The sequence below is a fragment of the Curcuma longa genome, chromosome 2, assembly GCF_044706935.1.
Source record: "Curcuma longa cultivar G26 ecotype Majalengka, Jawa Barat chromosome 2, ITB_CL_G26_1.1, whole genome shotgun sequence".
NCBI classification, from domain to species: Eukaryota; Viridiplantae; Streptophyta; class Magnoliopsida; order Zingiberales; family Zingiberaceae; genus Curcuma; species Curcuma longa.
In genome coordinates, this window is record NC_133862.1 from 6,937,546 (window position 1) to 6,955,050 (window position 17,505).

Consider the following 17,505-nt stretch of genomic DNA (forward strand, 5'->3'; position numbering starts at 1 on the left):
ATTTAACTTGGATTACCCATACAGAGGCACATGTTGCAGGGGGTTTGTTGGTTGGTCAGTGTGGTACATGTGATTCTTGGACTGGAATTTATAGAGATATGAGAGTGTAATCGTTATTTTATGGAATAATTCTCTCAAAATGGTATTAAAAAATAGCAAATTGAAATGATTCAAGAAATAACCAGATGGAAATTGATATTTCAAGTACATTCTTCCTTACCAAAATCCACCTTCAATCCTTGTAAACCATCACTCTCTCTATTCCTCCAGGCAATCTTTATACAACAAAAGAAACACAATGCTGCAGAAACCTCCAGGAATCACAATATCACATCAAATGATTTCATACAACAAAAGAAACCTCTCAAATTCCCCAAACTGACAAGCAAGAATGTCTTTAAACAAAAATGCTGCTGCATAAGCATTTACGCAATTTGATCAATGTCGCGATGAACCGACATCATTAGTGCAGTGAAGATGAAGCTTTCGGATGCCTAAATGACCCACTTGCATACAGCATCTGATACACTGGCCTTATTCTTTGAGTCAGAATTATGCACAACACAGTCCCTACACTGCACACTGCCGCCAGGATGAAGAACGTTAGCCGAAAACAATGCGGTCCATAACACGACGAGCTAGCTTCGTGCAAAAACACAGGGTGCTGCTTCGCAGCTTCTTGATCATACAAGTACCCCGCAAGCAAGCTTGAGAATAAGGCCGCGCCGAGGGGGTTCCCTAGCAGCATGATGTTGAAGAAGGTCCCGAAGTTGTTTAGTCCGAACAGCTCTGATGTGGTTGGAATCATCACAGCAGTTTGTGCGCCATAGCACAGGCCAAGCAGAGCAGTTGAAACGTTGAGAGTGAGCCTGAGACCCCAAGCATAGAAAAGGTAGGCGATCACCATGGTGATCTGTGTGCATGTCATCCAAAATGGCCTCGGAAGCATCCTCGTCCTGCAATAAAAATGTCGAATTCATTCGTTTTGTAGAACTTATAATTTGATGATCGAGTCTCATAAGTATAAGATTTCTTCCTGCTCTTCAAGAAAACATCATCACCTTACGAAATGTTCAGAAACAGCACCACCACCAAGACGACCGAGGAAATTACCAAAGCTGAAGAGACACAACAAGATGGTTGGATCATCAACTCCGGCAGCAGATCCGATCTGTGCCAAATTGTTCAGCACAGTTACTCCTGTTCCAGCCCCAATGAAGAATGCCAGAAACAGAAGCCAGAAATCAGCTTTAACAAAAGCTTCATGCACCTCGAAGTCGTCCCCTCTTCTCGGTCTCTTCTTCTCCTTCACAGCTCCTTCCCCCACTGCCAACAGCATATCCGCATATGATACATCATCAGAGAACTCTTGCAAGTTCAGTAAGTCTGCTGCATCTAGTAATGGCTTTGTAGCCGTATCATCTTCCAAGTCGTCGACAGAAGGTACCATCGACACAGTGATGCTAGTGTGTTCAAGCATAGGCTTGAAAATAGTCATCTTGATCGGGATGGCAAGCGGCGCGAGGAGGAGGAGCACCATCCCACCAAAGAAAACACCAACACTGACATCATTTAGGGAATAATAGCTATTGAGGAATGTGAAAACAAGAAGGTAGAGGCCGAGAATTATGCTGAGGACTTGAATAACCACGAAATGGCGACTCTCAGTTGAGTTTTCTGCGGTCGACGGTGTGCAAGGACGAACAAGGCTCATCATTGCAAGGCAAATGGCTGGCAGACCAATGGTGAGGAAGAGTATGAGATTGTTGGGCGAGCTACCAAGAACACCGGTGTAGAGTCCAGTGAAGATCGAACCGCTAAGGCCAACGTAGCCTTTGAGGATGCCGGATACGGTACCACGGCTCACCGGAAAGTTCCTCATGTTGGTCACTAGCACCCCAGTGATCAGCCATGCGCTGCTGTTGGTGCCAATGCATAGAGCAATCCATAACTGAAAGATTTCAACACATGGCCTATTCAATCTCTAAAGAATTCAATGAAGCTTCAAAATGACAATGCAATACCAAGTTAATCCCAAGTACAATACCTCCAAATACTCGTCCTCCTTATTGGGATTCAAAGTACATTTTTTATCTTTGATGACCACAAGGTGTTTTCAATTCATATTCATAGTTTAGACCTATCAATAGTTTCATTATACATATTCAAATCTTTAATCTTTGCCTGAAAGTCCTGCAAATCTAACTTGCTTACAACAAAGTCAAACAACTAAAAAAAGTATACATTTGATAAATTCATCATTAACTATTAAAATCATCCTTTCATTTTGTTGGTTCAAATCAATACTAACTCAAGAGCTCCTTTTCCTTTTTCTCCCCCAATTTTAATGGAAAGTAGATTAAGAGTTTAGTAAAGTAAAATGGAAGGTGAGACTAAGATTAAGAGTAGAAGAGATTAATAGTGAAAATAATAAATAGGGGAAAATAAGATTGTGCTCACGAGCCAAAAGGGCAGTCCGGTGATGGTTCGGGAGACAGCGAGCCAGAGTACGCCGAACCCGACGAAGCAGCAGGCGGCGCCGACGAGCAGCACGACCCATGTCCTGAACCGTGCGCTGACGAGGCCGGCGACGAGGCCGAAGTTCTCGCCGACGTCGTTGGCGACGCCGAGCAGCGCGAGCTGCTGCTGGCCGAGGCCCAGCACCGCCTTCAGCGACGGCGAGTAGAGAGGGAAGGTGTACGCCGACCCCGCTGCCACCTGCACCCACACCGCCGCCGCCAGGCCAACCCACGGCGGCCGGCTCCCGGCTTTCACCTCCTGCATCCCAATTCCACTCCGATCAACCGATTAACCTAATCTGGGGAAACAGAGAAGGAGACTTACACGGTCAAGAACTGGAGACTCATCAAACTTTAAGCGGAGATAATAATACTTTTATGATTAAAATAAATGTAGAAAATAGATGGAGAAATAAAATTTTTATAATTTTTAAGAAATTATTTATGTCAGAGATCATCGAGATTGATGCCATTACAATATTAAAAAGACATTTATTTTGATGAAAAATGTCGATCACAGCTTGCTCAATCTGTACAGATGATGCGTTTTGAAGTTTAATGTCAAATAGTTCTAAATTAGATCACGAAAATTTAAATATTAAAATAATTTAATTGAGTAAAGTTTATTTTTTTATTAAAATTATTTTTTTATTATTTTTAGTTCAACTACCACTCTGTTTTCCACTTCGATCGGACTTCCCGATACGTGAAAGACGAATGTAGCGGCTCTTTGTCGGCGAACCAATTAACAACTAACACATGTTATAATTTTCTGCATAACGTGCCGCCGACTGCAACCGATACCGCATCTCGACCAACTGTAACAGCTCACGTATTCGGACTTCATTTCACACGATATAATATCAAAATTAGGACACCTACAATTAGGAATCTAGAGCAAGATTAAGACATAATTAAGCTAATCATCTTCGAACTCTTGTTTTAACTGGCAGCTCGCGCTTCGTTGGCGTAGTCTCCGTCGTCGGATCTCGTCGTTTTGCGTAGAAGCTTCGAGAGCGTTTTCGTGTTGGACAAGTAGGTGGCGTTTTCGTGATTTTTGAGAACTTGAAGGTTCTTTTACTTACATAGGCAACTTTTTTCAGCTAATCGGTTGATTCCTATCAGATAAATGGTCGACCGTGCCCAAGAGTTCTTCTTTTATTACGATCGTGCCCCTCTGTAGAGTTTACTATAAATAGCACGCCTGAGTTGCTCTATGTTTGACGAATTAGAGAGTTGAGGGCCCTTTTGGTTTGAATTCAAAGGGAAGGAAATGGCGTCGTCTTCCAAGAGATCCAGCAGCAGAGTGCTCCCTTTTCGGCGATCGGTCTCTCCGGCGGGAGGCTTCGCCTCCTCGTCAGCCAGCCTCTCTGCTCCTTTCTTGCATCAGCGATCGGCCTCCCCTACCCGCGTCCACCTGTCCGGCGCTGGGTCTTCCGGATCTCCCTCCGTTCGCTTCTCCCTCAACCGATCTGCCTCCCCCGGACGCTCCATCGCTGCGTCTGACAACCGAGCGTCTCCCGCCCCGGCCCGGCGTACCTGCCTCTGCTCTCCTTCCACCCACCCTGGATCCTTCCGCTGCCACCTCCACAAGGGCCTCAACGGCGGCGGATCCGCGGCCGCTTCATCGCCGTCGAACAGGCTCAATGCGCGGCGGTCGGCGATGGCGAACTCGCTGGTCCGGATCGGGGCCGTGGAGGGCGAGTGGGTGAAGCGCGCGCTCTCGGCGCTCATCCGTCCCTCCTCCCACCAACAGCGTCGGCGGGCCGCCTTCCAACCCCGCCCTAGCCGCCTCTCCCGGATGTCTAACGCTGCCGATCCCTAAATCTCCGTTGTCCGAACCACCGATCTAGAATCAGGTTTGTAGAAACACACACACAAAAAAAAAAAAACAAAACAAAATCTCGCCTCTCTTTCCTCATCAACACCGCGAGATTCGCCGGGGCCATCGGATCCCGATCGGAGCAATTTTTTTTGCTGTTTTCGGAAATCTTTGTATCAGGGCTGGAGTTCGGCGGCCAGCTGATCTCGGCCATCTGGTTTGTACATTCACTTTTTTGGCTGGCGTTGTTGCCACGCCGATGGAACAAACACTGAAATTGAACTGACAAGAACACTTTCGAGAGAAAATTAAAAACCATCCAATTTATTCAAAACTAACTTACATTCACCATATTCATTAATCTTCACTAACTCATTCATGATGGATTGAATGTGATGTTGTGCTTGTGGCTTGTTGACTGCAGTAATGGGAGTAACAATCCGTTCGATCCGTCACGTTCCCGTTGTGCTTCACGTTTGGATTGCGTCGCCGTCAAGTTGTCGTCGTTCACTGGTACGTTCCGTCATCTGTGAGGTAAATTTTAGTTTATTTTTAAAACTTTTCCGTCATTTATATGCATACGTATATATCTATATATTTTGTGTGTCTAGACAGTCGATTTATCCTTTATTATTCTTTTTTACTTTTCAGGCAATTGCCTCAGGAAACTACTTGATTCAGTGACTGGTGAGATGAATCGTAAGAATTATTTATTTAAATCATTTCGATAAATAGATAAAGGACATAAAACATGATGACTAGGTCTTAATAATTAAAACTATAATATTAAATCAATTTAGTATTAGAACCATTCACTTAATATAATAATCATCAAGATTACTAAAATTTCACTGTACCTTTTGAACTTTGATGTTGAGGAAAACATAAGGTGTGGACTATGGACCAATCCATGTGGGAGGCAAAATTGTTAGTGGAACTGAACCCCCGAGAACTTAATTCACCTTTAAATTATTTCAACATCTCACGCATATACAAAAACTACAAAAAGTGAATTAAACAAATAAAGAAACGTTAGGTGGGTCAGTTGGATTAGCTAAGCATCACCATTTAATATTGCACACATTTTTTACCATTACATTATTTTATTTGTCATTTTAAATTCTTGACTCTAGTCTATAAAGATGACGTTACAAAATTTTAATATGTTAGTTTTTATCATATATGAATTATTATATGTGAAATTGCTTAATAACTTTGTTCAGTAATTTTGATCATATTTAAAATTATAAAATTGCATATGAATATGAGGATATGATTAAACTGAAATTAAATTCAAAAAGAGAAGATATGGGGAGGGGGAAAATATCAATCTACCATAAAATTATAATATGGGCAATTTAAGATAATCTATTATAATAATGTTTATAGACATTCTAAGTATTGGAAGATAAATATCTCATATTGGATGTTTTATTAATACATATATATCATTTTATGATTTTCTAAGGGTCATCCCTTATTAACAAGTGGGAATAATCACGATAGTTGAAATCATAAGGAAAACTTGTGATATGGTGAGATTGGATCTAGATGGTGAGGAAGAAGCTCTGACCAGATTTTGTGATAACAAAAAGGACAGTTTGATAACGTCTATCAACCTAATCTACGCATTCCCTTTCAAATTAATTAACGATAGCTACTGTTCTTATTGAATAGTCACGGATAGAACTTTGAATCAACCAAGGTTATCATCTTGAAATGGTTAGTGTCTAGCAGGATCTTGTATCCCATGGACTCTGTCTGGAACAGTTGGCTTCAGTTTATCATTAAAATTTGGGAAACCGAAAATTTTTCCTTTATTAATTTTAGAAAAGGAGTATTAGAGGAAGATATAATTAATTATAATGATGAATTTATAAATTATTAAAACAATTACAAAATGTAAACTAAATTAATTAATATAGCATTATGCATTTTTTTTCTAAGACCTGTGTTGAAGAAAATAGAGGGGTTCCGTGTTTGTCAAAGACAAAATAGATACAAAAGTGTGATTTAAAATAGTATTTGAGTTGGGGAAGTTTCTAGTGGGAATCGTCGTTGCTTTCTGTTCTCTTTGTCAACTCATTTTTTCATCCCATAGGCATGGCAGTTGGCATCGACTGTGATGGTCAGTATTGTGCAATGGCCAGCCTATCAGTGATAACTCCTTTATATGAGCAGAATAGATCTTAGATATTAATTAATTAGTAATTAAGTTTTTTTCTTTAATTATACTTTGATCCAATAACTATATATGAGACCTTCACACTGCTATCTTTAATTAATATCTAAGATCTATTCTGCTCATATAAAGGAGTTATTCAGAAAAACGTACTGTAAATGTTTCTTCCAGACAATATTTTTTTCCCGATCCACAATCGTATCAGTAGCAGTTGCGGTCAACTCTAGCAATGGTTAGTGGTCGGTTTTTTTGTCTTTTAGATTTTAGATGGACGCATGAATTTTAGAAAAAGAAGAAATGTTGACCAATGTAACTGATGAACGAGCCACTTTCTAGAAGAGTGACAAACAAGAATCAAGCGAAGTTGAAAGGAAAACTTTGACCGGAACAAAAGGAGGCTGCAATTGTCAAACTTGCTTCCAAGAAGTCCTCTTAAAGTGGTCATTAATCTTCGTTGCTTCCAAGCATCAAGTTAAAGAAATTGTTTTAGAGAGAGATGTTGGGCGTAGAAGCAAAGGCAATAGCATTGACACTGACATGGAAGCAGATAGAAGAAGTCAATTATGGCAGAGGACAAAGGTAAGAATCCATCTTCTCGTTCTAGAAGAAAAAGAACTTTCCTATTTATAAAATAATCTTTTCAAAATAAAAGATAAACAAGCGAAAAGATGCTAAGAAGGATTTTAGACAAGTTCTAGTTTTTAATAGCACTGAAAGTGTTTATCTATTTTTCTTCAAAAGAAAATAAGAATAACAAAGGGGATTCTTTATTAACTTCTACACCAATTTTGCCTCTCCACGCTTTGTAAAAAAAAATTAATGAATTGGAATTCAAACGAAAATTCTGTAGTATGCTTCTTTTATAAAATTCATTTTTAAAAAAAATTGTGAAAATTGATATGGAATTTTGAATCTTGTAGTTTTGAATTTTTACCAATTTGAATTCAAAAATCATAATATATATTTTTTAAAAGAGGAAGATAATATAGGCTCATCCAAACCGTTTTAGAAAAGAGGACTTTAAAATTTTACAAAACAAAAAAAACCAGCCTTAGTTGAGCTGGGAAATGAATCCAAACTACACCTAAACGGGCCGGCCTAACAAGGATTTGGGCTGAATCGTTTATCCATGATAGGCCGACACAGAGGGCCGATAAGAACAATTGATGGACCACCCTATTACATAATAGGCGGATCGAAAGAGCCACAAACCCATTAAAAAACGATGGGCCAAGTGCTACTTAACAGATAGCCCAATAACACCCGTGAACTAGATTGCGTATTAATGGGCTGGCACGGCCCAAAAGAAGCTATTTGGGCCAACCTAATGGGCCTAGAACACCGATAATATATATATACATGGGCCGCGAGAAACTATATGGGCCAAACTATTATTTAATGACGACCCCAAAACCGGATGGATCAGAGTATTAGTTAATGGGCTATCTAATGAATAGAGCAGGTTGTTGGGCCAACCCATGAATCATACGGAACGGGGTTTAAGGCCGCTGCAGCAGGCCAGTGGCCGATACGAAAATATTCAGGTCAAAACACGTCTAAACCAACAGCTAAATAAACTAAGAACTTTAGAATCTTATCGCATTAGCTTTGAACTAAATTAGATATCCTAATATTACTAATTCATTTTTTGTAACGCTTGGTGTGAATTATTATCCGCATTAACTTTAACTTTACCAGGAAAATATGAAGCACTACACAAAACCAGCTCATATGCCCATTGAGCCCGAAACAGTGCCTTAGATGCTCACCGTACCAGGCCTAGAAAGGCCTAACACATTGAAAGAGCCAGCCAAGCTAACACGATTCCAACTGGCTTGCGTAGCAGCAGGCCTGGCCAAGTCAAAAGCCTTTCGAAAAACGTGAAACAACAGTGCTAAAAAGGACACGGATGCCAGATTTAAACCCAAAGTTACCATTAAGTGCCTTTCTATCACTTAGCCAAAGTTACACCTTTTACTTACCCTTCTCTTCTTCGCCTCATCATGCACGGCTTGTGCTCATGAGTTCCCTTCCTACCTGCTTCCACAGACGCGAAATTATATCAGATGACAACCATTATTAAATCAACTACATGTTAACCAAAAGCATGTATATATGGAAAACAAATATAAAGATTTCTCAAAATATTACCTAACGAGAAATAGCTCCTGCCACTTTAGAAATCAAATAATGATACAATTACCTATGTGCAACAATCCGTAGGGACTCAAAATATAACAGAACAGAAGTTCCACTAAGATCCTAAGCTTACAACACATCATCACTCCGGAGGGCTGTAGAACTAGAAGTTCACGACTGAATGAATCATAATTAGGCTGGTTGTCGAACTGCAAAAATAATCTTTGACTTGACTCTACAGCCACTGATGAGTGAGATGAAAAATTCGAGAGAACTGTTTCCCGTGACTGAATGAAGAATGGCTATCTCAAGAAATGAGCTTTACCATAGTACCTATTTATGTATGGTACCTGCATATCAAAGGGGTGCTAATTAGTTATATAGATGACAAATAAGTTAAATCTATTAAACTCTGACCTGAAACCCAAATCCTTTCAGATATATAGGTCATGAAGTAACATCAAATAAACATTGCAATTCACATGATGAGAAATGAGAGTCGATTAGACAAATAGGTGAGTACCTTTACACGGCTGATGTCAGGTGTATCCGACGTCTGAACAGGATAAAATTTGTAAAATTTCATATTTTCCATGGCTTCCCTCGTCTTTGGGTCCATATCTTCTATGGCCTTTTTTCTAGCTTCCTTTGCCTGTAGGCACACAGATACCAAGATATAAAAATACAAAACAGCTATTTATCAGAACATTACTGAACAATGTTTTTTAATACCTGCCGCTGTGCTTTTCTTCTTTCTCTAACCTGTTCCTTCACATATCCCTTGCAAGATTAAGGGTACAATTTTAGTTGGTGACTAAGATCTAGCAAAAAAATCTAATGACATGTTGGGTTCGTAGGAACAGACGGACTGAGAGAACTAGGCATGCAGGCGAAATGAACTAGATGGATGAACAAACTAGGTATCTCGGGTGTTAAGGACAACTAGGAAGGGCAAATCAAGGCAGGCAGGTCAAACAAAATACTACTAATAACGATATTTTAATATTAGGGAGGCAATTTGTTGTCTATTGATCATAATATTATTACATTTAAAATCTAAGAAATAAAATAGATTCCATGGAGCATATAGATTTTTTATTTTATACTGTCAATTCAATTCACCAGAATAGCTATTCCATTCCACGAAGAATACCTTGGTTTCCTCAAAGTCATAACAAAGAAATGCTCAACAGTTCCTAAATTACCTTAAACTCATCTTTCTTGTCTTCTGGTAGCGCCTCCTCCTTAATAAGATTGTCAGTGAACTCCTTGAATATTTGATTGCCCAAGTGGAAAAAAAACATAGTTAGGAACACTTACATATATAGAATCTGAGAAGTTATTTGTTTGGTTTGTGTAAATTTTCTCTTTTTTGTTTTTATCTCAAAAACAAAATCAAAAGGAAAAAAAACTATTTATCTACTGTTCGCCATGTATTAAATTCAAGGATATTAAAGAAATTAATGCACAGTTTTCAAATCCTATTTTTTGAAAAATTGAAAATTTTCACTAACCGAACTGAAATTTTCAAAGATATCCATTCAAAACACTATAAGAGAATACAAGAATCAGAATCTGTACCTCAATTTCATCCATTTCCCAATCATAATCGCAGACAATCTGTAAATAGAAATTATCCATCATCACCAACAAATTGGTACAAAGATACAATGGAAAAATAAATTACATGGTGATTAAAAAAATAAATAGAGAATTCCTTATAGGCAAATTATTGAAATATATGTGTGTGTGTGTGTGTGTATAGCAATTAAAGATTTTAAATTAAAAAAAATATTGTGTTTGCAAGCCCCTTGCCATTGCATCTGAACTGACCATCCCAACAAAATCTAAATATTATATAAGAAAAAAATTATATTTTTTGTGTTTTACAATTCCAAAATCTTGTTTGTGCTTTTTTAGGCTCTTGGCACTGCATCTGGAACCTATCATCCAGACTAAATTCTCATTCATTCAGCTAAGTGCAACAGAAGCAGTGTATGTTTACAAAATGACAAGATTCCAGGAAGCAATATAAAAACGGGGAAAACAAAGTCTATTGCAAGTCAATGAGGGGATTGCGCTGTGTTTCAAAAAATAACCAGACCGGTCTGAGTGGTTCACCAGGGTAATCTGTGGACTGGAAACCAAACTGGTCCAGTTGGATTAATAGAGAAATCACAGTTGAATTGGATTGCAGCCCAGTTCAACAAGAAAAATAAAAAACTGCAAGGACGCCAGTTGCCCTGCCTGTCCAGTTTAAGAAACATGGTATCGAAGCAGTGTTTTAACAGATAATTCATATGAGCAAGAAGTCATTGAGAAGATTTGCATACCGGAGGTTCTAGAGGAAACATTATATTAACAACTGTATCATCCTCATCTTCATCAGCTTTCAATGGTTGAAGATCTGAATAAAAATGAAAATTTTTACTTGTTGGGAAGAATTCAGATATATGCTTTTCATGTTCTTCAGCTATCCAACACAAGGAATGCAAAGAAATATGTCAAGGGAAAAAGGTGGTCCAGGTCAACTATATATGAGAACCCATGGATTAAAAATGGCAAGCTAATCAAAGAGATCAATTTGTATGCTGTAACATTTCATCATGTCACTGACAAGCAAAATCACCTATTGAATGACTCTAAGATCTGAATAAAAAATGTAAACTGTTACTTTTGGGGAAGAATTAAGAGATATATATGTCAAACAATTTAGTCTTTCAGCTTATCAACAAGGAATACAAAGAAATAATGCCAAGGGGTCAAGGGATTGTCCATCTCTATTACATATCAAAACACTGATGATAAAAGTAACAAGCTAATCAAAGAGGTTAAATATGTAAACCATGAAATTTCAGAATGTCGGTGACAACCAAAACTCACATAAAAACAGCAGCCATATCAGATGATTTCAATATAATTAACAAAGAGGTCAAATAGCAAGGGCATTACTAGACGAACAAGACAAAATTAATTGCAAACTGTTGATGAACATCTTATTAGTTTAAATCAAATTCATCAGATCTGCATGTTAAGCCACTTACAGTTCTATGAAAGCACACAGTTCTATGTATGTAAGCACATTTGAGCCTATTCTCACTAAGCAATAGCATATTTCAATCTTGTGGTGCAATTCACTGATTCTGTCTCAGATTCACTAGTTTATAATCAATGGGTTTTGTATGTCTTACTGCCAATTGTAAATCCATAAACATATTTATCTGGAAGATAAATCAGACAATCCAGAAATTAATGTGACAAAACTTGAGTTCAAAAGAAGTAAGGATGTGATATTTGGCATTCATAACAAACATTTTCTTCCTATTCTCCGTCAAAATGAGGATCCAAAAGGATGGTCCTAAGCAGGAAACTTACAAGTAGGATATTATGCACATGCAAGACAGTAGAGAAATCAAAATTGTATTTTATTCTATATCATATTGTTACTAAAGAATTTCTAAAGTCATCAAAATCTCTGATGGAGTTATCCACGAAAACATTGAATGCTGTCACTAATGTAACAGACAATAAATCTTCTGGGCCATGACAAGGAGGGTGTCAAAAGTAACATTGGTACAGAAGATAGGCTTCCGGCAGTAAGCAGAGGTATTTAGTTGAATAGAAAAAGCTCCCACGAGTATGGAGATATATTTAATTGAATAGAAGCCAACAACAAGTTTCAAGACAATACAAACCAAGGATCAAGGAAGGACTGAAAAAAAGGCATATAAGACTTACAAGGAAGGCAATAGTCATATTGCTTGACACGTTCAATCCTCAGATGTTTTAATGCAGATCTGCAGAAAATATTGAGAAAAAATAGTAAATGGACTCCTAGATATGAAGGCATGAAAAGAATAACAGAAAGAATGCATTCTCTTTTGGCAAAAGGCATTACTCAATTTGCTTGCATTGCTTGTGAAGAAGTAATAAAAAAAGTAAAATAACTCAAGTCTAATGCATGTACAGTGTGACAGAATTCTATTCATATTCGCCACCTATAGAAAAGAAAAGTATAGCTAAAAATACTAAAAAGATGTGCTCGAGGAGGAAAATTCATGACAAATAGACACCAACTAATATTCAAATGTACACAACCAAAATAATCCTGGTGTACCAGTATAATTAGAAAATACATGCAACATAAAATGAGGAACAATTCACTGACATGATTTGTTTAAAAAGTCATTTTTGTATAACTGTAAGTTGATCTACTTAACATCCTCCATAAAGGTATTATATATTGATTTGAAACTAGCTTTACATACATTTGTGACAATTCCAATATTTGGTTAGTATACTGGCACACCAAAAAATGAAAGAAAAAGAGGGAGAAAATTGGAAGTGGTTCCTAGAATATATGGTGTAATTGCTGTAGAAGACACATAAAGCTAGGAGTTTGAAAAAAAAAAAAGATAAGAAAGGGAAAGACAAAACCAAAACAACTGAACAATCAAAACAATACAATCTTAGATATCAGAATATAAAATGAATAGCAATCATAATGAACGACAATCATGCCACAAAAATTCAAAAAAGTAGCTCAGCTACCCTAGTTAACAAAAAAACATGCAAGAAAGCAAAATCACTTAAGTACCTTCTTTGAGTGCAAGCCATAGTAAATATTTGAGTCTTCAATCTATCAACTTGACTTAGACTGGAAAAAAATCAATCTCAACTATTTGACTTCAGATGGTAAGCAAGATCAGGTTGGAAATTGACAATGTATCAAATAGAGTAAAAAATAGCACATACCGATCTTCAAGTGGAATATATGGAACCCACGCCATTTTCATTGTCTTCATGGGTATTACTTCCTCTTTTTCCCTTTGAACAGATTTTACACCAATCTTATCAGATGGTGGAATTGGAGAATCCACCTAGAGGACATGATATCGAAGATAAACAAACAATATTCCAAAAAAATGAATTCTCCTTATTATGAAACCTCGCAAAGCTCTTCCACTCCTTGCATCATTAAGAGTTAAAAGTTATCTATTTCCCATTAGTGGTTGAGAAACACTACCAAATAGCTATCGACATGATAAGTTGTTAGCTACCATATTTGTGATAGGCAATTCAAGGGGAATAGCTAATAATTGATGTTGATTAATGACAGCATTAGACATGATAATTTAATAAAAAAATAAGAAGGATTGTGATGACTCAATAAACAATGAAATGTGCTGATAAGTCTGTGTAAGGATTTCAAATCTTTTTTCAAATATAATGTAGTAAATAAATTTCACTGCCCACGTGTACAGAATATTCTAAATACTTGCTCTCTATCAAAATATCAAGGGTGATTAAAAAATGTTATCTGAAGCAACTTACAGCCACCACAATGGGAATAAGCACAACTTTCTCTTGACCATTCACATTTAACATTTGAGCTGCAGAAGGAAAGAAAACAGAAGCATATCAATCACATAGACAGGATAAAGCCACCAAATATTTGTAAGTACATGATTGTATGTGAACACATAAGAAGTAAATAGAAAAGAACAAACTCAAGGTACGATTTAAAGATGAACAAGAAATTATGTAATGGTGTATACCAAGTGAACAATTGATGGTGGGAGTTTTGAAGTGAATTTAAATCTTCAACTAACTACTAACTGACATAATCTAAAATGGTATCTAAATCCTCAACTAACTAGCAACTAAAATACTGTGAATATATGAGCCGAACAAAAAAAAAAATCCAAGTCATTTACCCTCTGTGCTGCCGAAAATGTAGACTGTCTTCCCGTGAAGCTCCCCTCCCTCCTCCAAGGCACTCTATGCACCAAAATCAACAAGGATCAATATCATCAATACACTTTATTCATTCAGGAATTGAGAAAAGCCAACGACACACCTCTAAATTTGAAAAACACCAATTAATCTCGCGAAGTTTATCCATGTTGTCCCACTGTCAAACCAAATGCAACAACTCTCAAAAACTCTCATAAAGAAGAAGTGATGAATCGCATGCCATTTTACATATTAAAGCATCAAGTCGATAGACAAAACAAAGATGAAAACCTCAGTTCCAACTGGAAAAGCTGCTTCCCAAAGATCTTCCTGCAGGTAGATACATTATTAAGGACGAGTAAGTGTTAGTAGTCGATTAATGAGCTGATGGAAGAAGAAATGCAAGCACTGCTTAACATTCAGTACATCTGCGAATTGACGGAACCATCAGTTTTCCGCAATCTAACACAAAAAGCGAAAGAGTTTTTTTCGTTTCTTTTACTAGAATAAAACAAAAACAACAGCGAGCCGTACCAAGTTCCTCTTCTCGGGGAAGTACTCAGTCTCAGTCTCCGGCTTCGGCACCTTGACCCGTCTCTTCTTCGACTCCTTCTGGGGATCATCCTCCTGCGACTTGCTCGTGGTGGCCTCATCTTCCCCCTCCCGCTTTGCTGCATCGGAAGCAGCCTTCTTCCTCTTCCTCGACGCTGCCGCCGCCGCCTTGCGCTTCCCCATACGCGATGCCGAGGGTGTTGCAGATCGTGTAGCTGTGTCGCTTAGGGATTGAGGGCAGATCCGAAGTCGGGAAGAAGAGAGATCTGAGAGCGTGGAGCGAACGCGGTCTCAATCCCAAATTTGAAGGCGAAACGATAAAATTGAAGGAAATCGAGAGTGTGCGTTTGAAGTATTTATAGCGTAGGGTATGTAGGGGGAGCGGGGGGAGGAGATGGAATGACAGCCGTTAGATCGGGATATCCCATTTCGATTCGGAACCTTCTAGATACAATGGGCTGTATGATCGAACCAAAACCTTGTTTGGTTGGACCTTTCCCGGTCTGGTCGATCGCATTGAGTCCGCTGAATGTAAACAAATTGGAATTTAGTTTATATTCTTTATTTATATTTATTTTTGAAATTATTGGTCCATCTGATTCTATGCATGATTGGATTTTGCATAATTGTAAAAAAAATGAACCTGACCGATTGGTCAAACTGTTGAATTGTATAATAGCAATTTAAAGTCCTAAAAAATAAAATTATATATTCAAAAAATAATATTTTCTCTGGAAATGAATGCCACGTATCATAGGGTGACAGCCTATGTTGGTTGTCTTAGAACTGTAATATAAAACATTATCTAAAATGATATAAAACTATTGAAAAGTTGTTGAATGATAATGATATAGATACCATTAAATGTGTAAATATTTCATTCGGTTATTTTGCAGAAACAAATTCTGAAAAAAAAATCTTAGGAAACAAATTCTGAAAAAAAAAAATCTTAGAGAAAACATTGCTTAATATATTTTTAAAAACTATATTATTTTTTATTATTTAAATATAAAATAAAGTTTTATTTTTATAATGATAAATCCCAGTGAGTCTCATGGACTCAATCCCTAGGGGTGGCCGGTCCGGTCCCATGGAAGTTTCCCACCGACCACCAGGGTAAATCGGGAAGCGCATACGGTGGCCAATCCAGATGCCCAGCATCCTTTGATTGTGTTTCCCGGGGCAATGGTGCAACGGTAGGACATCCAAGTTGTGACCCAGGGACCCGCGATTCGATCCCCAACTACGGCGTATTTGCAAGAATTTCACTCCACACAATTGACTCTCCCAAACTAATTAATTAACATGATTCAATCAGCTTGCTTATAATCCAATTTGAACCTTCTACCTGAATCAACCACCTTATTCAACTTGATTAACCAATCATAATCACCTTATATGTTCTCATTAGCCAACCAACACATTTGGCTCGACCAACTTGTCCACACAATCAAGCTACTTGAATTGATAGACCTGCATGTACAATAGCATTTTCCAATTTTTTTTCCATATCTTTTATTACATCATTTTTTTATCATATTTTTATTACAGCAAACATAATTTTTTAAAAATATTTCTGAAAAATAAATGAAATATTCTTCATCTTTATCTAGACATATAGAGAATCTAACAGTTTATAGAGAATCAAACGTGAATTCTTGCTTTAAAAGGGTAATAACATCGTGACATATATTTACATGGAAAATGGGATGTCTTATTTTCAGTTTGATCCTAATTGAACAGATGGACTAATTTGCGAGTCTCCTTCCTTTCCTAGCTAAGTTGACAAATCTAAATCGGAGTGGCAATTCAAAATCTCTTTTGTTAATCATCTCCTAAACATATCATAAATATAAAATAACATAAAGCTTATTGTACATTTTAAGAATAATTACTTTAATTTACTAAACAAGACATACTAATACCAACAATTTACACACTCATGTTGTCACTTTATAGTGTCTTATCCTAATATTATTGCCCCTGCTACATAGCAGAATCAAAAATTTAGATATATATTTACATTGAGGAGGGAGAACTACTAATTATTCTATAATGCCTGCTCCAGCAGTAATTTTGACATCACTAAATAAATTCCCATAAATGTGCTTGACTTAACCATTCAGGCTAGAGATAAAATTCTTAAAGTCACATTTCAACACGTAAACATAATTGACAAAATATATAACCATACCATACAAATCATATAACTAAATAAATTTCACGTATCCAATATAAACAAATAGAATTGATACAGACAAATGTCAAATATCCACTAAGGACATACATTGTCATTCAACAGTAAAAGGAATAAACACACACCCACATCCAACATAATCCAATTATAATTTGATTCAATGTACATTAAATTTGTTGATCACTTTCCAATGTCAATAGAACGATTCATCACAAATAGAATCATCTATGAACTTTCTAATTCAAAGCTAGGTGATGGTTTTGATTGTTTTTCTTGTAAAACCTATAAAATGACAATATCACAAAGTCAGTACATCTTTTGTTACAACTTGGCAGCAAGATAGTTTATAGAAGTCAAT

At 37.2% G+C, this 17,505-nt stretch overlaps 3 protein-coding genes across 4 annotated transcripts; 1 reads left to right on the top strand and 2 right to left on the bottom strand.

Annotated features, from left to right (window-relative positions):
• Positions 1 to 302: 302 nt before the first annotated feature.
• Positions 303 to 2,835, bottom strand: LOC141822529 (protein NUCLEAR FUSION DEFECTIVE 4-like). Its single transcript, XM_074709974.1, has 3 exons — positions 2,461 to 2,835; positions 1,062 to 1,951; positions 303 to 956 (listed from the first exon to the last, which is right to left on the bottom strand). The coding sequence occupies exons 1-3, from the start codon at positions 2,782 to 2,784 to the stop codon at positions 464 to 466; spliced, it is 1,707 nt and encodes a 568-aa protein (XP_074566075.1). The 5' UTR covers positions 2,785 to 2,835; the 3' UTR covers positions 303 to 463.
• Positions 2,836 to 3,782: 947 nt separating this feature from the next.
• On the top strand, positions 3,783 to 5,070 carry LOC141822307 (uncharacterized). Of its 2 annotated transcripts, none has more exons than XM_074709750.1 (3): positions 3,783 to 4,378; positions 4,766 to 4,875; positions 4,993 to 5,070. In XM_074709750.1, the coding sequence occupies exon 1, from the start codon at positions 3,793 to 3,795 to the stop codon at positions 4,342 to 4,344; it is 552 nt and encodes a 183-aa protein (XP_074565851.1). In that variant the 5' UTR covers positions 3,783 to 3,792; the 3' UTR covers positions 4,345 to 4,378; positions 4,766 to 4,875; positions 4,993 to 5,070. The 2 variants fall into 2 exon arrangements, with proteins under 2 accessions (XP_074565851.1, XP_074565852.1); XM_074709751.1 differs by having other exon boundaries at positions 4,766 to 4,854; positions 4,993 to 5,066.
• A 3,605-nt stretch (positions 5,071 to 8,675) lies between these two features.
• On the bottom strand, positions 8,676 to 15,240 carry LOC141821865 (protein HEAT INTOLERANT 4-like). Its single transcript, XM_074709241.1, has 14 exons — positions 14,933 to 15,240; positions 14,690 to 14,728; positions 14,523 to 14,576; positions 14,380 to 14,443; positions 13,997 to 14,055; positions 13,418 to 13,542; positions 13,260 to 13,319; positions 12,401 to 12,459; positions 10,996 to 11,069; positions 10,244 to 10,282; positions 9,868 to 9,930; positions 9,395 to 9,442; positions 9,186 to 9,314; positions 8,676 to 9,012 (listed from the first exon to the last, which is right to left on the bottom strand). The coding sequence occupies exons 1-14, from the start codon at positions 15,131 to 15,133 to the stop codon at positions 8,965 to 8,967; spliced, it is 1,062 nt and encodes a 353-aa protein (XP_074565342.1). The 5' UTR covers positions 15,134 to 15,240; the 3' UTR covers positions 8,676 to 8,964.
• Positions 15,241 to 17,505: the final 2,265 nt, after the last annotated feature.